Genomic DNA, 22,030 nt, shown 5'->3' on the forward strand with positions numbered 1-22,030 from the left:
GAAACTTACACATAAACTTTTGAGTCTGATTACTTTTCATTATCTTCAAATTTCTATTACCTTGGATAGAAAAATGCCATTTGATGATGTTTAATTATTCACAATCCAACAATTTTCTCCCTTTTATTTATGATGTGAAACTAACATTAATCTATGAAAAGTACATGTATAATACTCATAAACATGTATGCATATAATTAAGATTGGCAAACAAAACAGTACTTTAGGCCATGCAAAATTAATTCCTTGGTTCTCAGGCCTTTTTTCAAGAAATATGATGAGGGAGGGAGGCATTTTTTTTTTTTACTTTTTATTGCCCCCAAAACATGATGAGGCAGCTTTTTACATTGTACAAAACCTCAAAAAATGATGAGGGAGGTGATTTGTTGTTTTTATTTTATTGATTTAGCAATAAAAAGGGTCAATGAGGCGCCCTTGGAAGAGATGAGGGAGGGCCTGAGAACCAAGAAATTAATTTTTTTTGGCCCTAATTGATTCTTTATGCTGCCTCTTTTCATTTAAGACATAAACTTGTTTTGCAAGACTTATTTTCTCAATTTAAGTGCATCATAGTTAATTTAATTTAATCAATATTTTATTATGTAAAATTACATAATTGGATTGGACATCAGACATGGCCTATATAAGTCCTCTTCTTGTATCATAGTTAAAGTCACAAAACCTGTTCAATGCATATACTGACAAGAAAGCATTCAACAAAACTAGATATGACTGATTATCTGTACTAAATTATAATGTGAAATAATCACAACAGATACCGAATATGAGGTTTGCTAGCTCTCAAATCATCAAAACCTCCTCAAACTGTCTTTAATCAAAAGACTGTACATGTATGTGTAAGATCTTCATAAGATCTTGATTCACAATTGTGTACCATTACTGTGTACTTAGCACTTGACAGATATTGTGTACAGAATGTCACTTGACTGTGATTTTGGCCGCATTCTTGTCTGACACTGTATACTCGTCCCATTTTTTCTCTGGATCATACGGTTCCCATCGACTTGCTGGGAATATGTGCTTGTTCCTTTCGTACCAGGTTCTGAGACAAACTTTCCCGGCGTGTGATTCGTCCTTCTCCACTGAAGCATCACTAAGAAGCCTCACGTCGTCATGAACGTCAAAACTGAACAGTGGACCACTTTTACCCCGAGCCTTGGTAACGATAAAATCATAGAATGTGTAATGATGGGGAATGATTAAGTCCTCTTTGACATACATTAACTGGTCGACGGAGACAACTTTGAGGTCATTAAATTCCCGTCGGAGGGTCTCTAAACACTTCTGTAGGAACTGCTGGATGCTGTTTCCTTTCTTCATCCTGGCCTGCCGTCTGTGTCCTGACCCGTCCCAGTAACTGTACGTTATGTCTATCTCTTCATTCTTCATTCTCTCCTGCTTTTCTTCCCATTCCTGGCGAAGTTGTTCCCTGTGAAATGTAAACATGAATGTTTATGGGAATTTCCTGAGAAACACTGACAAGTACCTTAGCTTCAAAGAGAAAATAAGCAACAAATTAGTCAATGATCTGTCAAATTATAATGTACCAGTATACTGTTCATCAACCCTAATACAACTTTGACTTGTAAGTCTTTTTAAGCAGCATCAATGAAAAGGTACTTTATATACTGGGTATAAAAACACAGTGAGTAGGGAGAGTTTTTACTGGAATCCTATTTTAAATTTAAAACTGCTTGGGCACAGAATTGAAATTAATATTTCTTAAATTTTCGGTATAATGTCATGACTTATTTGTTGCTATAGCAATTCACATGGAAAATAATAAAAACAAAAGATGTTTGTGAAACACTTATGCCCCCTGCCCCAAATATTTGGAATTTTTCCAAGTCCAAGGGACATAACTCTGTCAAAATGGCTCGATCGTACCCAAAACAACAGAACTTAATCTGGATATTCTTATGATAAATATATATAGTAAATTTCATTTCAGTATATGCAACCTCTGCAAAGAAAGTGAATTGAAACTGCAAATAATTGGAATTTTTCTAAGTCCAAGGGGCATAACTCTATCCAAAATAGCTCAATCATACCCAAAATAGAACTTTACCTAAATACAATGTATTCTTATGATAAATCTGTATTTTATTTCAACAAGTATAACCTATGCATAGAAAATGAACAGAAACTGCAAATAATTGGAATTTTTCAAAGTTCAAGGGACATAACTCTGACTCAGTCCAAAATGGCCCCATTGTACCCAAACCTTGAAACCTTAAAACTTGACCTAGATATTCTTATATATCATGTATATTCAATTCATTTATTGACAACACCATCATACATTGGCATATAGTCATGAATACAACAATTAACATACATGAAATAAAATATCAAAGAAAGCATATCAGGTTTGTTGAAGGTTTTCTTTCCTAATATCAAAGCACTTTTTCAAAAAGTTACAAACTCTCCTAGCAGTTCTAATACTTGTAGGATTGATAATGTCAATAATAGGGTTTTCCTTCATGTAACAGTGTGCATTGAATATATCGTAATATTGTAATCTACATTGATCATAACTAGGACAATAAAGTACAAAATGGTTTTCATTTTCAATAAAAAATTTACAAAAATGACATACACGTTTTCCTCTAGGAATAGGTGGCCTTGAGTATCTCCCCATTTCAATATGTAGGGTATGAGCACTAATTCTTAGTTTTGTTAGGATTGTTCTTTCAGATTTCTTCAATGGTAATTCTAGATAGTTTTGTAATTTATATTCATTTAAATCAATTATACTACTATAAAAAGTTAATTTCCAAGAATTTGATTTAGAAATGTTCTTTAACTGTTCACTGATCTTGTTTCTATAATGTTCCTCTAATTTACATTTTAAAGTTTTATGTGATATGTTCAATGAGGATAAAGACAATTTCTGTTGTAGAGTATAAAGCTTCCTTTGCCAAGATATTCTAGATCCCAGTGTTTTATCTTCCTTAAATGCAGACACCACTAATTGGTCATTATAATCATTTTCTCTCTCTCAGTTTTTCAGTCTTAAATAAAATTTATACATATTTATCACAACACAAATAAAATACTGGGAACTGTCCCAACTCATATAGAACAGCAATATTAGATGATTTTCTATGAACACGTAAAATGTCTTTAAAAATCTGGTGTTGTATTTTTTCAAATGGAAAGTGATCTGAGGATAATAAATCACATTTGTAGTCTGCTATCCATATTTCAGAACCATAAGTTAAGATTGGAGTAATCATAGATCTATAAAGTTTAAGCATTGTCTTTACAGAAAAATTTGTATTAGCTGGAAAATTGGTTTTTATAGCATAATAAACTTTTCTAGCTCTTTCTGACAGTTGTTCTGCTGAGAATTTCATTTTTCCATCAGATTTAAACACTAGTCCCAGATATTTATACTGATTTGTTATTTCTATACGGCTATGATTATAGTAAAACCAATACTCATTTTCACAATTTGTACTTTGAGAAAAAATCATAACATTTGTTTTTTCCATGTTCACACACAATTTCCAATCATGACAATATTTACCTAAAATATCTATACATTTCTGTAATATCTGTAAACCAAATTTCATTTCAATATGTGCAACCTCTGTAAAGAAAATGAATGGAAACCAGAGCTCCAGATAAGGTGCATATATATTTACAAAGTACGCACTGAAAATTAAAATAAAGCGTACAATTATGCATTAGCAATCATAGATATTATAAGCATTACACCACCAAGGTACAGCGTACAACAGGTTGAAAAAATACAGGTATAACTTACTTAATGATATGAAATGAATTGAGGTTAATTCAGTGTTTGGTTTTTCTCAAAACGAAGTACAGATTTAAAAGCCTTTTAGTGACCAGGAATATTTTAGTAATGGCAACAACGATCTCCATTTAGGGAGGAAGAATCAGAGATTTAGATTTCTATAAATAGAAAAAATATGCACTCCTATAACTTTTTTATTATGGGTTCATAGCCAATTTTTCCTTTCTCTCAATTTGCCATATTAATGAAGATTCTTTTCTATCAGTTTACTCTTGATACGATATCTTAATAGAAAGAAAGTTTTCTGTGTCTCTGACTCAATGGTACCTTGACCTATGTATTATCTTAGAATTCCTTGTCAAAACAGAATGCTTTCCAAGTTTTGCAAAAAGTCTTGTTGGTATTTTCAAAATTTATTTAAATAAATGGATGTAGGAACAGACCTTTGTAGTTTTTTCCCTCTTCAAAAACACTTATATTTCGATTACAAGATTAAAATCAAAATAAATGTCAAAACATTTATATGTAAACAGAATACTCTTCAATCATTTTGCTTAAACTCAAAATCTGCATTGATTTGAAAATTAGGGAGTAAATACACTTTGGGGTAAAAAATTACCTGGAGCTCTGGGAAACTGATGGTGGACCAACAGACAGACTGACCGACTGACAGACAGCAGCAAAGCAATATGCCCTCCCTTCTTTGAACGGAGGCATAACTAGATAAGTTATTATAGGCAGTTGATACCTGAGCTTGTTTTCCTCTTCCTCTCTGTCGCGATCTGGCAGGAAGCTCGTATCTACATCAGGATTCTTCCCTGTAAAAAGTTTCATTGTAAGTGAGTATGTTCTTATCTGTAAGATAACAGTGATTAAAAAATAATAAATGTGAAGTAAGCACACAAAGATTGCCTATTCAATGATGTTTCTAAAGAGTATCAACAAAATCTGTTACTAGATGCTGTCATGAGACAGTAATACCCGCACTATGGTGTTTGCCTCTAAATATACACTCATTCATATTGGACTTTCCAAGGAAGAAGTCAAAATAATTCTATAATTATCACCGTACATGTATTCGTCAAATTGAACATAAAATTTTCAGATGACCATATCAACTCTCAGAGCCTCACATATGTATTTTAAAATACTTAATTCATAACCAGTCTGAAATAACAGAATTTAATTAATGATTGAAGTGAATTACTTAATTAGATTCAAATAAATAATTTTCCCATAATTTGGAACTTTTTAAATTTACTTTCTCAACGACATAAAATATTATTTTAGTACAAAGCGTTTTTGATGAATTTATCAAAATGTGCAAACTGATTTTAGTATTTGGTCGGGCAAAAAACCCATTGAAAATACAACCCGATTAATTTGTCAATGCCTATCTCCCACCCCCCCCCCCCCCCCCCCCCCCACACACACTCTCTCTCTCTCTCTCTCACTCTCACTTTTTTTAAAAACATAGTTTAGTTTATTATGATAGTTTGAAATTTGTTCTTGTACTAAACAGTTTTATTTTTTACATTCACATTGGGTTTGCGTCACCCATTATCATATTTATAGATATCACCTCTCGGCACACCTCGGCCAATTCATACTGGCAACGGAATCAGCAAAGGTTTGTCGAATGAGATTATTTAGCACATGTATGCTGACGATGCAGTGTGGTCAGTTAAAATCATTTGTGTTTTAATTGGATTATATGGATTATATTTCATGAATTCGTTGTCACGACCTATGACATTCGGTAAGTACAAGATTTAGTATAGATTGCATAAAAATAAATAAATGCAAATGGTTAGGTTGAAGTTCAAAAAGGGTCAACATGGTCAAAGATCATCGCATGCCACAGTCGACAAATTTCACATTGTCAAGTTATCTCCCGTTGCGGACATTCAGTAGGCTATATAACAGACGCAGATCCAGAATTTTTTTTTCAGAAAGGGGGGGGGGGTGTAACACCTCAGTCAAAAAAATCAGCCCAAGATTTCCTGAGATGGAAATAAAAAATAATAATAAAAACAATGATGGTGGAGTCCCTGTTTTCTAAGGGGGAGGATGTCCAAAGTCATTTTTATTCTCTACAGTACATATATAGTCTTATTTAAATAACTGCTAATTCCAGGGGGGGGGGGGGGTCTGATCTCCCTAGCCACTGACTCCCTGTACCTGAAATGACAATTGATCTTCTGACTCCATAATAGTAGAAAATTTTTTCATTTGACTATTTATACATATTTTGTTTCCTATGTTTATGTATTTTTGTTTGTCCACGGAAACTTTAACCTTGCCCATATTTTTTAAGTGGATTGGGCTATACACATGGCTTCAATATTTCATAGGTAAATTTCTTTTGGCAAAACCTTTTAATGGGTACCACCAATTTTGACCTCTTGATCTCTTGACCTTGGAGTTTGACCCAATTTTACAAGAAAAATACCTTGAACTAGGCGTAAGTTTTGAACAGGTGGTGCTAGGACTTTCATGCTCTTACATGTGTAATCATTGTGAACTTTCAACAGGTATAATTATTTTTGACCTAGACCTTAGAGTTGAATCCAATTTAACTTTAACCTTGGCAATAACTTTTGAACAGGTTAGGAAGTTCTAGGGATTTCTCCCTTTTTTCACATTTGTATTCCTTGTGACAAGACTTTCCCTTTGATACCAACAATTTAGACCCTTTGACCTTGACCTTGGAGTTTGACTTACATTTGAGAAACTTCAACCTTTGCCAAAAGCTGCCATAACAGTTGCTTTCACAACAAACAAACAAATTACTAAAAAAAACACAGAATACATGTACATATTTTATATTCAACAGATATACATCTGGTCATATCTCTAGTTCTCCCTTGAATGAGACATGGTGATATAAATTTTAAAAAATAATTATAAGAGTTGAAAAGGTTGTGCATATTGAAATATACTAAGCTCTGCGGATGAATTAGATATACCAGTTTAGCTTTATTTTGCTACCCAAAGCACCTTGATTAACTATTTACGAGGGTTGTTCGAAAAGTTCGTGGACGGTGTAATTTTCTCCGAAGATTTGTTGCAATTCGAAAAATTTTGTATATTACATTAAATGATAATATATTTTGAAATAATATGCAAAATTTCAGTCAGTTTTACTTACATTTATTAAAGTTATACCAATTTTTGTGATACATTGTCAATGCCCGCGGAGCAACTGTGGCGTAATTTTTCTGACGTCGTTACGTCGCTATGTTTTATGAATAATCTTCCATCTTCTTAGAAACTCTTTCGATGCTACGATCCGCCGATTTTTTCGTCCGTAGAAAGTAATTTCGGCATCAAACGAGTACAAACCTTTTCAAATCCAAGATATTTTGTGATTATTTCATACGCATAGACGTACTTATTTCAAATTTATTCGATTTATCTCTTACTACTAATCTTCTATCTTTGTCAAGATCTTGTAACATTGACGCCGTCAAGTCAGAATCAATAGGTGGAGGTCTTTCTGACTTTTCGTCAAGTTTAATCACATCGACCTTCTTTAATTCGTTTATACAACTTGTACACCATTCATCTTGATACTTTTGACCTATCCCCAAGTTCATCTAGCTATATTGTTTTGTCTCAAAAGGAGTCTTTCCAGCTACCATACAAAATTACATCACAGCGCACTGCTCTGTGGCGTCCAATTCTTGCGCCGTTTTCAACGGTGAATCGAGACCGTCCCCTTTCATTATGAATCGGTAAGCTGAGAACCACTTGCTTTAAATAACTGAAACTTCTCAAATATGACGAGTGCATGTTATTGTGACTTCATATTTAATATCATAGATTTTGTGCGCATAATCTAAAACAAATTTTGTAATGACGATATCGACTTAAAATATTCATATACGCAGAAAACGAGGATGCTCCGCGACCCCTTTCTAAAGAAATTAGAACGGCTTTAAAATTTTTATTCAATGGACCCCAAAATTGAAAAGTTGTATTTTTACTGGAAACATGGTATAATAAAAGTATATAAAGTTTCACTTCAAACATACAAATACAGCGGTCAGTACCGAACCCGTCCACGAACTTTTCGAACAACCCTCGTATAAGCATACTGTTTTCTGAAATGTACTGATTTCTGTTGTCCATCTGTTTATCTGCAAACTTTTCACATTAACTTCTTAAGAACCACTGGGCTAATTTCAACCAATTTACATTTAAATATGCAGGGTACTTTTTAAGCGCCCGGATCGATAGATCCCGGGCGTATATTGTTTTTGTCCTGTCTGTTTGTCTGTTTGTCTGTTTATCTGTTTGTCTGTTTGTCAACTTTAACCTTGGCCATAACTTTTGAACAATAAGGGATAGAGACTTCATATTTGGTAAGCATACTCCACTAATAAAGTCCTTTCAAATGACTTCAAGGTCAATGACCTTGTGACCTTGACTAAGACTTATATGCTAAAAATAGCTTTTTCCACTGTTTGTCATAACTTTTGAACCATAGGAGATAGGGACTTCATATTTGGTATGCATACTCCACTAATAGAGTCCTTTCAAATGACATCAAGGTCAATGATCTTGTGACTTTGACTGTGACCTATATGCTAAAAATAGCTTTTTACACTTTTTGCCATAACTTTTGAACCATCAGAGATAAGGACTTCATATTTGGTATGCATACTCCACCGATTAAGTTCTTCCAAATGACACCATGGTCAATGACTTTGTGACCTTGACTGTGACCTATATTCTAAAAATAGCTTTTTCTACTGTTTGTCATAACTTTTGAACCATAGGAGATAGGGACTTCATATTTGATATGCATACTCCACCGATAAAGTCCTTTCAAACGACGGCAAGGTCAATGATCTTGTGACCTTGACTGTGACGGATATGCTAAAAATAGCTCTTTACACTTTTTGCCACAACTTTTGAACCATAGGAGATAGGGACTTCATATTTAGTACGCATACTCCACTGATTAAGTTCTTTCGAATGACACCATGGTCAATGACCTTGTGACCTTGACTGTGATCAATATGCTAAAAGAAGATTTTTTTAACTTTGTTGCCGCCGGGCGCATAGTGTTTCACAAACACATCTTGTTCCAACATAAATCTTCTTCTCAAGAACAGCAAAGACATTTATTGTCCCCATTTTTGCTAAAGGTAGGGTACATTAAATCTCATTTGTTTGTCAATCTGCCCATCTGTCACAATAAATTTAACCTTGGTCATCATGGTCGTATATTTTGAATGAGAAGAGATAGGACTTTTATATTAAACATGTGTATTAGTATTAAATGGGACAATACCATTCTACATACACTATGATTTTCATTACCCATGATCTTGAAGTTTGACCTAATTTCCTTAAAAAATTAATTGCTTTGAATTGATCATTTTGAAAGATAAATGAAAGGGCATTCATATTACCTGTGATAAGACCTTCCAAAATGTATCATGACTTTTTGACTCTGTGACCTTGACCTTGAAGTTTAACTTAGTTTTCATTAATGTTGTATTTCCTTTTCATTGAGAAGAGATTTGACTTTCACATTTCAAGTGAACATTACCCATAACAAGAGGCTCCCAACATGCTATGATTTTTTACCCCTTGACCTTGATGTTTTAACAAAATTTCAAAAGAGTGAACTCTCCCAAAAGATGATAAGACCACTGTTTAAAACAAAAAAGGAGTTTAGGGAAGACTGGGCTTTTTCCATAAAAAACGTCATTTTTCAACCCTCATTTGACCCCCTGGGCAAAATCAAAATTCCGAAACCTAACTGCACATCTACATGACCCAACCAACCATCTCCCAAAGATGATTAGGATGCTGAATAAAATGTAAGAGGAGTTCAGGGAAGATGGGGCTTTTTCCATAAAAAACATCATTTTTCGACCCTTATTTGACTCCCCGGGGCAAAATCAAAACTCCGAAACCTACCTGCACATCTGCATGACCCCACCAACCATCTCCTAAAATATGATTAGGCTGCTGAATAAAATGTAAGAGGAGTTCAGGGAAGATGGAGATTTTTGCATAAAAAACGTCATTTTTCGACCCCCATTTGATCCCCCAGGGCAAAATCAAAATTCCAAAACCTTACTGCACATCTACATGACCCCACCAAACATCTCCCAAAAGCTGGTTAGGCTACTGAGTAAAATGTAGAAGGAGTTCAGGGAAGACGGGGCTTTTTGGACAAAAAACGTCATTTTTCGACCCCCATTTGACCCCCTGGGGCAAAATCAAAATTCCGAAAGCTTACTGCACATCTACATGACCCCACCAACCATCTCCCAAAAGCTGGTTAGGCTACTGAGTAAAATGTAGAAGGAGTTCAGGGAAGACGGGGCTTTTTGGACAAAAAACGTCATTTTTCGACCCCCATTTGACCCCCCGGGGCAAAATCGAAATTCCAAAACCTTACTGCACATCTACATGACCCCAACAACCATCTCCCAAAAGCTGGTTAGGCTACTGAGTAAAATGTAAGAGGAGTTCAGGGAAGACGGAGCTTTTTGCTTAAAAAACGTCATTTTTCGACCCCCATTTGACCCCCTGGGGCAAAATCAAAATTCCGAAAGCTTACTGCACATCTACATGACCCCACCAACCATCTCCCAAAAGCTGGTTAGGCTACTGAGTAAAATGTAGAAGGAGTTCAGGGAAGACGGGGCTTTTTGGACAAAAAACGTCATTTTTCGACCCCCATTTGACCCCCCGGGGCAAAATCGAAAATCCAAAACCTTACTGCACATCTACATGACCCCACCAACCATCTCCCAAAAGCTGGTTAGGCTACTGAGTAAAATGTAGAAGGAGTTCAGGGAAGACGGAGCTTTTTGCTTAAAAAACGTCATTTTTCGACCCCCATTTGACCCCCTGGGGCAAATTCAAAATTCCGAAACCTTACTGCACATCTACATGACCCCACCAACCATCTCCCAAAACCTGGTTAGGCTACTGAGTAAAATGTAGAAGGAGTTCAGGGAAGACGGGGCTTTTTGGACAAAAAACGTCATTTTTCGACCCCCATTTGACCCCCCGGGGCAAAATCGAAATTCCAAAACCTTACTGCACATCTACATGACCCCACAAACCATCTCCCAAAAGATGATTAAGCTACTTTGTAAAATGTAGGAGGAGTTCAGGGAAGAAAAGTGTGACAGACGGACGGACGGACGGACATGAGTAACAACAATATACCCGAACTTTCTTTAGAGAGTGCGGGTATAAAGAACCAAATTCGAATCTAGAAAGAAAATGGTGAAATAAGTACCAAGCCGTCGTTTCTTTTTTATGTCCTCCTCTACTTCTTCTTTTTCTATTTCCTCATCCTCTTCCTCTTCATCGGGATCAAATGAGAGACTGGCAATCTGAAAATTATGTAATGATCATTTAAAAGAGCATATTACCCTACAAGTATTTTAAAAATGCAGATTTAGCATATGAAAAGTCATTTCTCAATGTGTACCTAACTGCCTACCATTAGAAGTTGCAATCCATTACATTCTTGTATCACATGCATGGTTGCACCAGAAGGAGATGATTTTTAATTTAGATGCAATGATTTCAATGTAAATTTCAGAAAATAACACTTTTTTACCTTCTGTTGTTCTTTTCTCTTCTTTCTCTCCTTCTCTTTCTCTATGAGTCGGGCCTGAGCATCTTTCTTGGCTAACTGTGACTGTCTCTTTTTAATCACATCTTCCTGCTTTGCTTTCATTTCATCCAGAGTTACAAGACCTAACACAAAATCATTTTATCATTATAACTTACTCAACTTAATTAAAAATGTATTTAATTACTGTAAACCAACTATTATTCACGATTCATCAGTTTGAAACCAATCCACATAACATTCGCAAGTTAAAGTACAACTCATGAAACTCGCAAATATTTCTTGCGTGCTAATTAAAGTTCACCTTATTTTCGCGAGATAGTCATTGACACTTGATAAGCGAGACAAAATTTTCACGAATTGTGGTTATTGCTCTATATTATCTTATGGAATACTATTGTACGCGAGAACTTATTTTTCGTGATCACACTGTCTCGCGTAATTATGCAAAAATAAATTTCTCGCGAATAAAAAGTGATTTACAGTATATGTATTTTATTTCTAGGCAGAACCATAGAATGTGACTTACCTATGGTATTAGACTTGAGTTGTTGTTCCACTGCGTCATAATGAGAAGCAAACTTATTCTGTATGCTGCCGATCTTCAGTTCGTCCTCGATCTTACGTTTCCGAGTCTCTATCTCCTCTTGTTCTTTCTGACGTTTTTTCATTAAAATCTGGGCTCTTCCACCCTCTGATGCTGCCCCCTTGTAATGTGCCATTTTTCTTCTTAACACAATCTCTCACTCTATTAAATACAATATATACAGTATTCTCTCTTCCCGTAAACTGGAGTTATCGTTCTCAACACAAGTTATCTTTCCTAATAGCAGGTATTGTAAAATTTCCGGTATTAAATGAGGTAGAAGAATGTTGTAAAAGACATTGTCTAAATGTTGTTTTTTTAATTCAGCTTTCTTTTCCAGGCCAAGTGTTAGAAGGTCGTCCCTTGGACAAATGTAATGGAAATATGCACATTAATAAATATCAAGGTTTGACCGAACTATTTAAGTTGTACAATCGCTAATGAATTAATTAATATAATATGTAACTTGTAAGCGGATGGTGTTGGAAACAAAACTCGGGAAAATGATAGTCTCTGGAAATAGGTGGAACATGTCGCTTCATTGATTGCTTATCACATTTTCAAGATATATTACTATTCTACATAGCAGGCATGTAGTCGAAGCATCGCTCTTCAAAGTAAAGAAGGGGGCATTGAAAAGGCAAATTAAAAAAAAGACAACAACAAGAATATTAAAATGAATTTTGAAAACTGTTTCAGGAAACCTGAAAACTATTAAAAAAAAAAAAAAAAAGAAGAAGAAAAAAATTTCGTGTGGGAAGGTGGGGGGGTGTCCTATATGTTCTCAATCGTTTTCCGTAAAAGAAAATCCAGTGCAATGCCATACTACATTAATAGTGCGGAGGGGAAGGAGGACCTGCAAACCTGCCTAAGAATGAGAACTTCCATAGCTTAACTCTGTAATAAGCAGCAAATGACCTGTTATTGCTGGTGGGGGGGGCACTTTGGATTTGCACACTGGATATATAGAAAAGATAAAGATAAAGCTTCTCATTGATATGTAATAGTGTGGGGAAAACTTTTGATTTTTAAGCAGTATTCCTGATTGACGTGCATATTTATGCATGATGTGAGGATAAAGTACAGGAAATCATTATCTGATTCTTGTCGGAAAGTTAGTAATTTTCATTTCGTAGTTAAACTTGAATGAGCAGGGTACAAATATTAAAGTTATTGATATACCTGTAATTGAAAATATTTTTTTTTACACTCAAACAAGGTATGACATACACTTGTATATACCGGTGTGTAATTGTACCTCTTGAACCATAAACTGAACTGGCTCTAGCTTATGATTAGTGTCCTACATGTACCTTAGTGAATTAGTTGTTACTGTGCCTATTTCATGAAGGGTGGTAGGGAGTTTGTTTCCGACTTTTTAGGTCACCTGAGTAAACTCAGATGACCTATTGCCATCTGTTTTCATCCGTCGTCGTGCGTCGTGCGTTGTGCGTTAACATTTGAACATTTTCATCTTCTTCTCTGCAACCACTGAACCAATTTCAACCAAATTTGGCACAAAGCATCTATGGGTGAAGGGGAACAAAAATTGTGAATTTCATAATCCCTGCCCCCCTGGGGCCTGAGGGGTGGGGCCAAAACCACTAAAATTAGTGCAATCTTTGAAAATCTTCTTCTTTACTCCTGGACATCAAGCAGTCAAACTGTTGGCATGATTGTAATCAGCATTGAGTCCTCTACCAAAATTGTGAAATTCATGGCCCTGGGGTCAGGGGTTCTAGTGCTAGGGTGGGGCTAAATAAGTATATAGGGAAAATGCATTATTTCTTTGAAAGTCTTCTCCTCTGCTCCTGGGTATTAAATAAACCAACTAAGTGCATAGTTATAATGAGCAATAGTGCCTCTACCTAAATTGTGAATTTCATGGCCCCAGGGTCAGGGGTTCTGGTGTTAGGGTGGGGCTCTATAGATTATATAGTGAAAATACATGAATTCTTTGAAAATTTTCTTCTCTGCTCCTAGGTATTAAATAAACAACTAAGTGCATAGTTATGATGAGCAAGGGTGCCTCTACCAAAATTGTGAATTTTATGGCCCCAGGGTCAGGGGTTCTGGTGTTAGGGCGGGGCTCTATAGATTATATAGAGAAAATACATGAATTCTTTGAAAATCTTCTTTTCTGCTCCTAGGTATTAAAAGAATAAACTAAGTGCATAGTTATGATGAGCAAGAGCGCCTCTACCAAAATTGTGAAATTTATGGCCCCAGGGTCAGGGGTTCTGGTGTTAGGTTGGGGCTCTATAGATTATATAGTGAAAATACATGAATTCTTTGAAAATCTTCTCTGTTCCTAGGTATTAAATAAACTAACTAAGTGCATAGTTATGATGAGCAAGAGTGCCTCTACCAAAACTGTGAATTTTATGGCCCCAGGGTCAGCGGTTCTGGTGTTAGGGCCAGGCCTCTATTGATTATATAGTGAAAATACATGAATTCTTTGAAAATTTTCTTCTCTGCCCCTAAGTATTAAATAAACTAACTAAGTGCATAGTTATGATGAGCAAGAGTGCCTCTACCAAAATTGTGAATTTTATGGCCCCAGGGTCAGGGGTTCTGGTGTTAGGGCGGGGCTCTATTGATTATATAGTGAAAATACATGGATTCTTTGATTTTTTTTCTCTTCTCCTAGGTATTAATTAAACTAACTAAGTATATAGTAATGATGAACAAGAATGCGTATTCCAAAATTATGAATTTTATGGCCCCAGGGTCGGGTTTCTGGTGTTAGGGCGGGGCTCTATTGATTTTATAGTGAAATTCTAATAAATTCTTTGAAAATTTTCCTTTCTAGGTATTAAGCAGGTGAACATACCTATATAGTTATGATGAGCAAGGGTCCTAATCTTCCAGAATTGTGAATTTCAAGGCCCCTGGGTCAGGGGTACCATAGACAGGGGGGTACTTATATACTAAAAATGAATGAATTGTTTGAAATCTGCTCCTTGGTATTAATCAAATATTTTTGAAAAGCAAGGATGCCTTTTTAAAAATTATGCAATGTTTGGATCTAGGCCTAAGGGTCAGGGGTTCATGTGTGAAAGGGGCACTACTGATTAGTTGACATGCATTTTTTGCTCCTCTACCCTGCCTTTGGGTATTCAGTAACCAAACTAAGCAACTGCTAAGTGTATTGTTATAATGATCAATGGTGCCTCTTTCAAAATTGTGAATGCCATAGCATCTGGCTTAAAACATGAATCAAATTCAGTCACTGGAAAGTTGTTGCATAATGCTCAGGTGACCTATAAGGCCCATGGGCCTCTTGTTATTAAAAGAGAACTATTCGAATATCTGAACATTAGACTGCAAAAAAAAAAACAAAAAAAAAATGTGTGGGCGGTTTTCAATGAATATTTTCATAATAAATTAACAATAAAACATATTCCGAGAAAAAAAGGGGGGTTCTTAATTCGTGTTCTATACAATGCATCCATAATATAAACAAAAATGGCATTTCAGTAAAAATATTTCCATTCAAATATGAATGTAGAACATTTGAAAATATTTCTGTTTTTGATATTTTCTTTTCGCAGCATCATTAGGAACTTGTATATTTAATTGCAGAATGCTTACTCACACTTGCCAACCTCCAGCATGTAAAAATCTGGTCATGACCAGATTTGGAAAGTAAAAAATCTGGTCATAACGCGTAATGACATTCACGACATATTTACCATGATTAAATTCTATACATATATATACAAAGTATTTGTGTATTGAGAATTCTTTTATTGAAAAAGGATTGAATTTACTATGACAAAAAATTCATACATAATTTGATTTAATTTACATGTTAAAAATGAGAACTGAAGGTTTCATATTTCAGTATTGACCTGAAGTAAGTGTGCATTTTTTTTTTTAAACCTTTTCAGTTTCTGCTAAATTTGAAAGTATACCAATTTCAATTTTGAAGTTATTTTCCCTCTCTCTTAAACTACTGCAATATGTTTTAAATGTGAACTTAGGCCTACACTGTCTTTGATCACTTCATTTTATCTAGAATGAAAGTTTTTTGCCAAGATTCCTTGATATGTACATAAATATCGTTGCTCTTTTTTTTGGTTCAATCAGAGACATGTGTTTGGTTCAGTTTGTTCCTGTTGGCCCTGATAACGATCTAGTTCTATCGGAAGCCATTTTAATTGACTTCAAACATTGATTTGTCAAAACAACACCCAGTTAATTGTTTACACCTGCACTGATAATTAATCCATCGGCACTGTTTACGTAGATCTAAGCTTGGGTTGTTACTGGAAGTTAAAAGTGCAACCTAATTTACGAACCAAATCCGGAAATCGGGAGATTTTCGGGTTGTTCGGCAAAAATCGGGTGATAAGCATGACCCGCCGGGTCATCAAAAATAATCGGGTTACGGGTTGAAAAATCGGGTGTGACCCGACGAAATCGGGTGAGTTGGCAACTATGCTTACTTTTAAAGTTGAGACAGTTTCTTCCTTTTACGTTATGAGTTTCATATTAAATTGTGTGAAGAATATTGCGGAAATTAGATGCCATAAATATTTGACATAATTCGCAGAGACATTCAAACACTTTCGTCTCGCATTTCGTTAATATCGTCATTTATTTTTGGCCAAAACTTGGCCAATATGGTTTATGTATTTGACATTAGGATTGTAAAATTGTGTGTTTCGGTCAAATCTTAAAATTTGATACAATGTATCAGATCATACATTTTTCCAGAGACGAACTTCGGACTCGCTAGTTTAACTTTAATGCCTTTAAAAAATTAACATTTTAGACTGATTTAGTCATCTGCGACATTTGCTCTAAAAACGGAAGTTTTGTGATACCTGCTATAAGGAACAGATAACTCGTGCTAAAAACGATAACTCGAGTTTACGGGAGGAGATAATTACACAAAGAAATTTTGGAAGACTGGTTATGAGATTTCCTCTGATCATGCTGATAGTGGGGGAGAAAAGCTCCCTTTTATAATGTTGCTGTGATAATAAAAAAGTAAAGGAGTGGATCTGATCGAGGATTTGATTTTAATCAGATTGCAATAAAAATATGCATTGGGTATCGGTATCGGCACTTTTCAAAAGTTATGTTCTTTGGCTGCCATCACAGTAGCCATGATAGTTTTCTGGTTTGTAACTTTGTCATCTGACTGGAAAAATTATGTGCATCTTGTATAATGATTGCCCTAAGATCGATGGGGCTATACCCATTTATCCAAAGATTTTTTTTTAAAACACTGCAGATTTATCAGAGTACGCCCAAATGTTAAGTAGCATAAAGAGGAGAAATTTCATTGCTTTCCTTTTTGATCTTTGAGTTGTCCCCCGCAAAGGGACATACTTATGGTTACTTACTTATGGTATTTTTCCAACACAGGTCCTGTCAAGGTCCTCTTCGTCGGACTCCAAACTTGCTTTGTAACTACTTGGGTGACTACCGGTGTAATCGGTTTTAAAGTCTACTTTGTAGTTATAGAGCACATCCTGGTCCTTCCAGAAGTTGTCTAGTCTATTCTTGAAAGTATTCAGAGTTTTAGCACTAACAACGTCCTCTGGTAAGCTATTCCATAGACTGACAGTTCTAACACTGAAGCTGAATTTTCTTATATTGAGTCTCGGTCTCTGTACCAATAGCTTCTTGGAATTCCCTCTTCCTTGTTCCCTCATAACGTGGTCTCTCCTTAACTTGATAAAGTCTGCTGCTAATGGGTCATACTTTCCACTTGTTATTTTGTACACTTCAATCATATCTCCTCGGTGGCGCCTGTACTTCAGCGTTGGTAGTTTTAGTTTCTTCAACCTTTCTTCATAGCTTAATTTTGCCAATCCTGGAATCTGCTTGGTAGCTCTTCTCTGCACTCCTTCAATCATCTCTATGTGTCTTGATTTGAAAGGGAACCAGACCGAACTCGCATAGTCTAAGTGTGTCCTGACAAGTGTCTTATAAAGAGGAATGAAAGTTTCTTCATCCAAATGTTGAAACGTTCGCCTTAACATTGCAAAAATAGAGTTTGCCTTTTTCACCTTCTCGCTTATGTGTCTGTCAAAGCTGAGTTGTTCATCTATGATGACTCCTATGTCTTTTTCCTCTTGTACCTTCTCCAGAGTGCGTCCTAACAGCTCATACTCAAAGTCTTGGTCTGGGTCTTTCTTCCCAATGTGCATGTGTTTACATTTATCTGGATGGAACTTTAGGAGCCAGGTGTTACTCCATTCTGTTAGTTTCTCAAGATCTCTTTGAAGTGTCATTTTATCTTCCCTACCCTTAACTATGTTGAAGATTTTCGTGTCGTCGGCAAATAGGTACACAGTAGAGCTCACGATATCAGGGAGATCGTTGATAAATATAACGAACATTATCGGCCCAATTACTGACCCCTGCGGAATGCCGGAAGTTACGCTATGCCATTTTGATGTTGCCCCGTTTATGGATACTTGTTGTTTCCTTCCACTTAGGTAGTTCCTTATCCAGTCTACAAGTTCTTCCCCTATTCCATATGCTTCCAGTTTCTTAAGCAGTCTGTTATGTGGGACAGTATCAAAGGCCTTTTGATAGTCCATGTAGATACAGTCAACATCATGTCCACTGTCCAAAGCCTCTGTCCATTCCTCTAATACCCTTAACAGTTGTAGTGAAGTTGATCTACCACTGATAAAGCCATATTGTTTAGTTGTAAAGAGGTTGTTGCTTACAAAATGCTCTATTATGTGGTCCCTAACTAGTCTCTCCATGACTTTACACACCACTGACGTTAAGCTCACTGGTCGGTAGTTTCCTGCTATCGCCTTGTTTCCTTTTTTAAAGATCGCGCTAATACGTGCTGTTTTCCATTCTTCTGGGACTTTTCTCTCATCTATCGATTTCCTAAAGATCCTTGCTAGGGGTTCTGCTAATTCCACTCTTAATTCCCTCAATAGCCTTGGATGCATATTGTCTAATCCTGGTGACTTATCTGGCTTTAACAGGTTCAGTGCTTTGACAATTCCTTCCTCCAATATTCTTAATTCTGTCCACTCCTTCTTGATAGGGCGTTTGTCCAGTTCGGGTATGGCTTCCTCAGGTTCTTGTGTAAAAACGCCACTAAAGAAGTCTGCTAAAATGTTTGCTTTCTCTTCGTCCACTTCTGTTTTATTAGACTTTGGATTTTTAGGGTCTACACACAGTTCCGCGATTCCTTGTCTCGTTTTACTTTTTGAGTTAATATACTGCCATATCTTTTTTGGGTTAGTTTTTGACTCTTGTGCTATACTCTTTTCGAATGACTTCCTTGCTTTCCTCACAAACTTTGCCACTTTGTTCCTAGTCCTATTGTACTTTTTCCTTATATTTGGATCCTTGGTAGTCACATATTTTCTGCTCAGTGCGTTTTTTTCTTTAATCAAGGTGACAGTTTCTTTGTCCAAGGGCATTTTCGTTTTTCTGCTTGGTCTGATGGTGACTACTGGCACATATTTATCCTCTATGTCCTCAATTTTTTGTCGGAATTGACGCCACATCTCGTTTACTGTGCTCTGTGACTCCAGAATGCTTTCCCAATCTGTTTCGCTAATTTCCTTCTTCATACCCGCAAAGTTAGCTTTCCTGTAAGTCCTCCTCTTTTTTGGTCCGCTTTTCAGTATTGCACTGCAAACATAATTAAAGCAGATAACACAGTGGTCGCTCTTTCCTAATGGGCTTTGGTATTCCATTTCCTCCACAGCATTTTCATCCTTTGTGATCACAAGATCCAAAATGGTTGGAATGTTCGTTCCTCTCCACCTTGTTGGTTTTGTGATGGTTTGGAACATGAAGTTGTCCTGCAGACAATCTATGAATTTCTGCTCAGCAGAGTTTTCACTTTTTGTACACAGTAAATCCCAGTCTATGTTAGGAAAGTTGAAATCTCCCATAATGAGATAGTGTTTGCACTTCATTCTTGAGGCTTCAGTTATCAGGTTTCTTAAACATTCATTTTTTTCTTCGGTGTTGTCTGACGGTGACCGATAAATGAGGCCGGCTAGGAAATATTCTGTGCTGTTTATCTTTATTTTCACAAATAGCTGCTCCTCAAAGGGCGCTGAAAGTTTTGCCTCCTCTGCATAAAGAGAATCATGTACATATAAAAGTAGTCCTCTACCTATGCTGCTTTCAATATTTACATGGAACATCCTGTATTCCTTCGTCCAATCCATCGTATATTCAGCTGGATTAGGTGCACATGTTGCATTTTTTGCCTTCACTTCTGTTATTCCTATTATCAATGGCTTTGTGTCCCTTATCCTGACCTGGAACTCATTGAACTTATTTCTAAATTGGTCTGCATTGGTGTAAAAGAACGAAAGTTTGTTTATCACTTTAAAATTATGTACATTATTTACATTCCTCTTTGTATCTTCTATTCTGGATCGTTTACCCTGAGTTTTACCACTTTCCTTGCCCAAGGTGGACCGCGCACACGGTAATTGAATTCCCCCGAACCATTTTTATTCAGTTCCTTGGCTTTCATATACAGTTTCTTTTCATTTTCCCTCTCTGTGCGTGTTAAATCATTTGCCAGTCGTACTTCACTGTATTCAATGTTTTCCCGCAACTTTCCACCTCGTTTAAAGAACTCCACTTTTTTTTCTGGGGTTGAGAAGGTAACGAGCAATGGACGGCGTTTCTTATCTTTATTAAATTTACCAAGTCTCACTAACTTTATCATGTTTTCCTCTGCGATGTTCACTTCACAGACATCAGCAATTTCTTTCACATGGTCTCTGTCATAGGAACGACGTACTTCCTTATTGTCTGAGTCACTTTCCTCTATCCCATAAATGATCATGTTACATTCTCTGTTTTTCCTCTCATTAATTTCACTCAGTACTGCTGATACTGGCACGGTGTGTTTTCCAGATTCACTCGCAGTCTCGTCCTCTGTATTGGCTTGATTTGATTCTGTTGATTTCTGTATTGCCTCAGAAACTATATCCCTCACTTGTTCTTCACTGCATTTCTTCTCTATCTCGTCCTCCAGATACTTAATTCTACTGTCGAACATCTTCATCATGTCTTTACATCTCTCCTCAATTTCTCTGTCCACAATGATATTTTTCTCCACTTTTTCTCGGCATGGCACACAGAACCACATGATATCACTACTGTCCATCAGATTGTATTCTTCGACCGACTTATCCAAGCACTTAATACAAAAGTGGTCCTTGCATCGTTGGCATTCCAGTAATTTATCACTAGGGTCAGAGAAAGAGTATTTGCACAAATTGCATTTCCAAATTTCCTCCGTGTCATTTGATCCATTTACAGGTTTATTAGGGGAGTTAGTTCTGGAGTTGTTCCTAGAGTTAGTTGCTGATTTAACAGGTCTACCTCGTTTCTTCAGTTTGTTTTCCCCGCTTTGGTCGAGTCCGCCATCTTGGATTTGTTTACTAGCCATCCTTTGTTGGGTGTTTCGTTAATTTCGTAGGCAGAATAGATTTTCTCCACCACAGATTTATTGCAAAACCTACTAAGCACCTCAGAGACTTACCACTACCCTTTCTATGCAATTAGAGCTCTTTGAGTTTGCAGAAAAATAATTTTTCTCTCCTTTGTTTTTCCAGTCCGTCTACACCGGAAGTCACCGTGTTACATAACTAATGCAAAGTGTGGATTGGACTATTGTCTAAGATTTTCTACTTGCAATTTTACACATCGATAGCAGCTATAATTCATTTTTTAAACACTTGGATGAAGTGACTCTTTATTACTTCCCTTAAAAACAATACTTGATTTTTAAAATAGCATAAATTATGACAGAGAAATGAATGTAAGTACCAGTATTTGAGGGTGTATTTGATGTCTCAGCCCCTCTCAACTCAAGCTTTGGTTTTGTTCTTCCAACAGGAAATCAAATAAGGGTAGTAAACTTAAAAGCGGACACAGTCCTTGATCCGGAAAGTATTTTTAAAAAATATGAATAATTTTTTGTCATAACATTAACCACTTAAACAATTAATTAGAGGGAAAAAATGTGAAAGCGATATTTTTCTATTAATTCAAGGTACTACTTAATAACAATTAA

The 22,030-nt window shown here is 36.0% G+C and overlaps 2 protein-coding genes across 2 annotated transcripts in view; one reads left to right on the top strand and one right to left on the bottom strand.

The window, feature by feature from the left end:
• The window catches only part of LOC134235664 (uncharacterized), a 54,551-nt gene extending 36,754 nt beyond the window's left edge, over positions 1 to 17,797 (top strand). The window contains exon 2 of the mRNA XM_062717802.1: positions 17,781 to 17,797. The gene's annotated coding sequence lies outside the window, so the exon portion shown is untranslated. The remainder of the gene's footprint in view (positions 1 to 17,780) is intronic.
• Positions 527 to 21,932, bottom strand: LOC134235663 (protein FAM50A-like). The gene is made up of 6 exons (XM_062717801.1): positions 21,784 to 21,932; positions 11,932 to 12,150; positions 11,388 to 11,527; positions 11,061 to 11,157; positions 4,533 to 4,602; positions 527 to 1,450 (listed from the first exon to the last, which is right to left on the bottom strand). The coding sequence occupies exons 2-6, from the start codon at positions 12,122 to 12,124 to the stop codon at positions 940 to 942; spliced, it is 1,011 nt and encodes a 336-aa protein (XP_062573785.1). The 5' UTR covers positions 12,125 to 12,150; positions 21,784 to 21,932; the 3' UTR covers positions 527 to 939.
• Between the last annotated feature and the right edge of the window lie 98 nt (positions 21,933 to 22,030).

Source organism: Saccostrea cucullata, unplaced genomic scaffold (assembly GCF_032062105.1).
Source record: "Saccostrea cucullata isolate Sc308-1 unplaced genomic scaffold, CSIRO_AGI_Scuc_v1 ctg192, whole genome shotgun sequence".
In the NCBI taxonomy this organism is placed as follows: domain Eukaryota; kingdom Metazoa; phylum Mollusca; class Bivalvia; order Ostreida; family Ostreidae; genus Saccostrea; species Saccostrea cuccullata.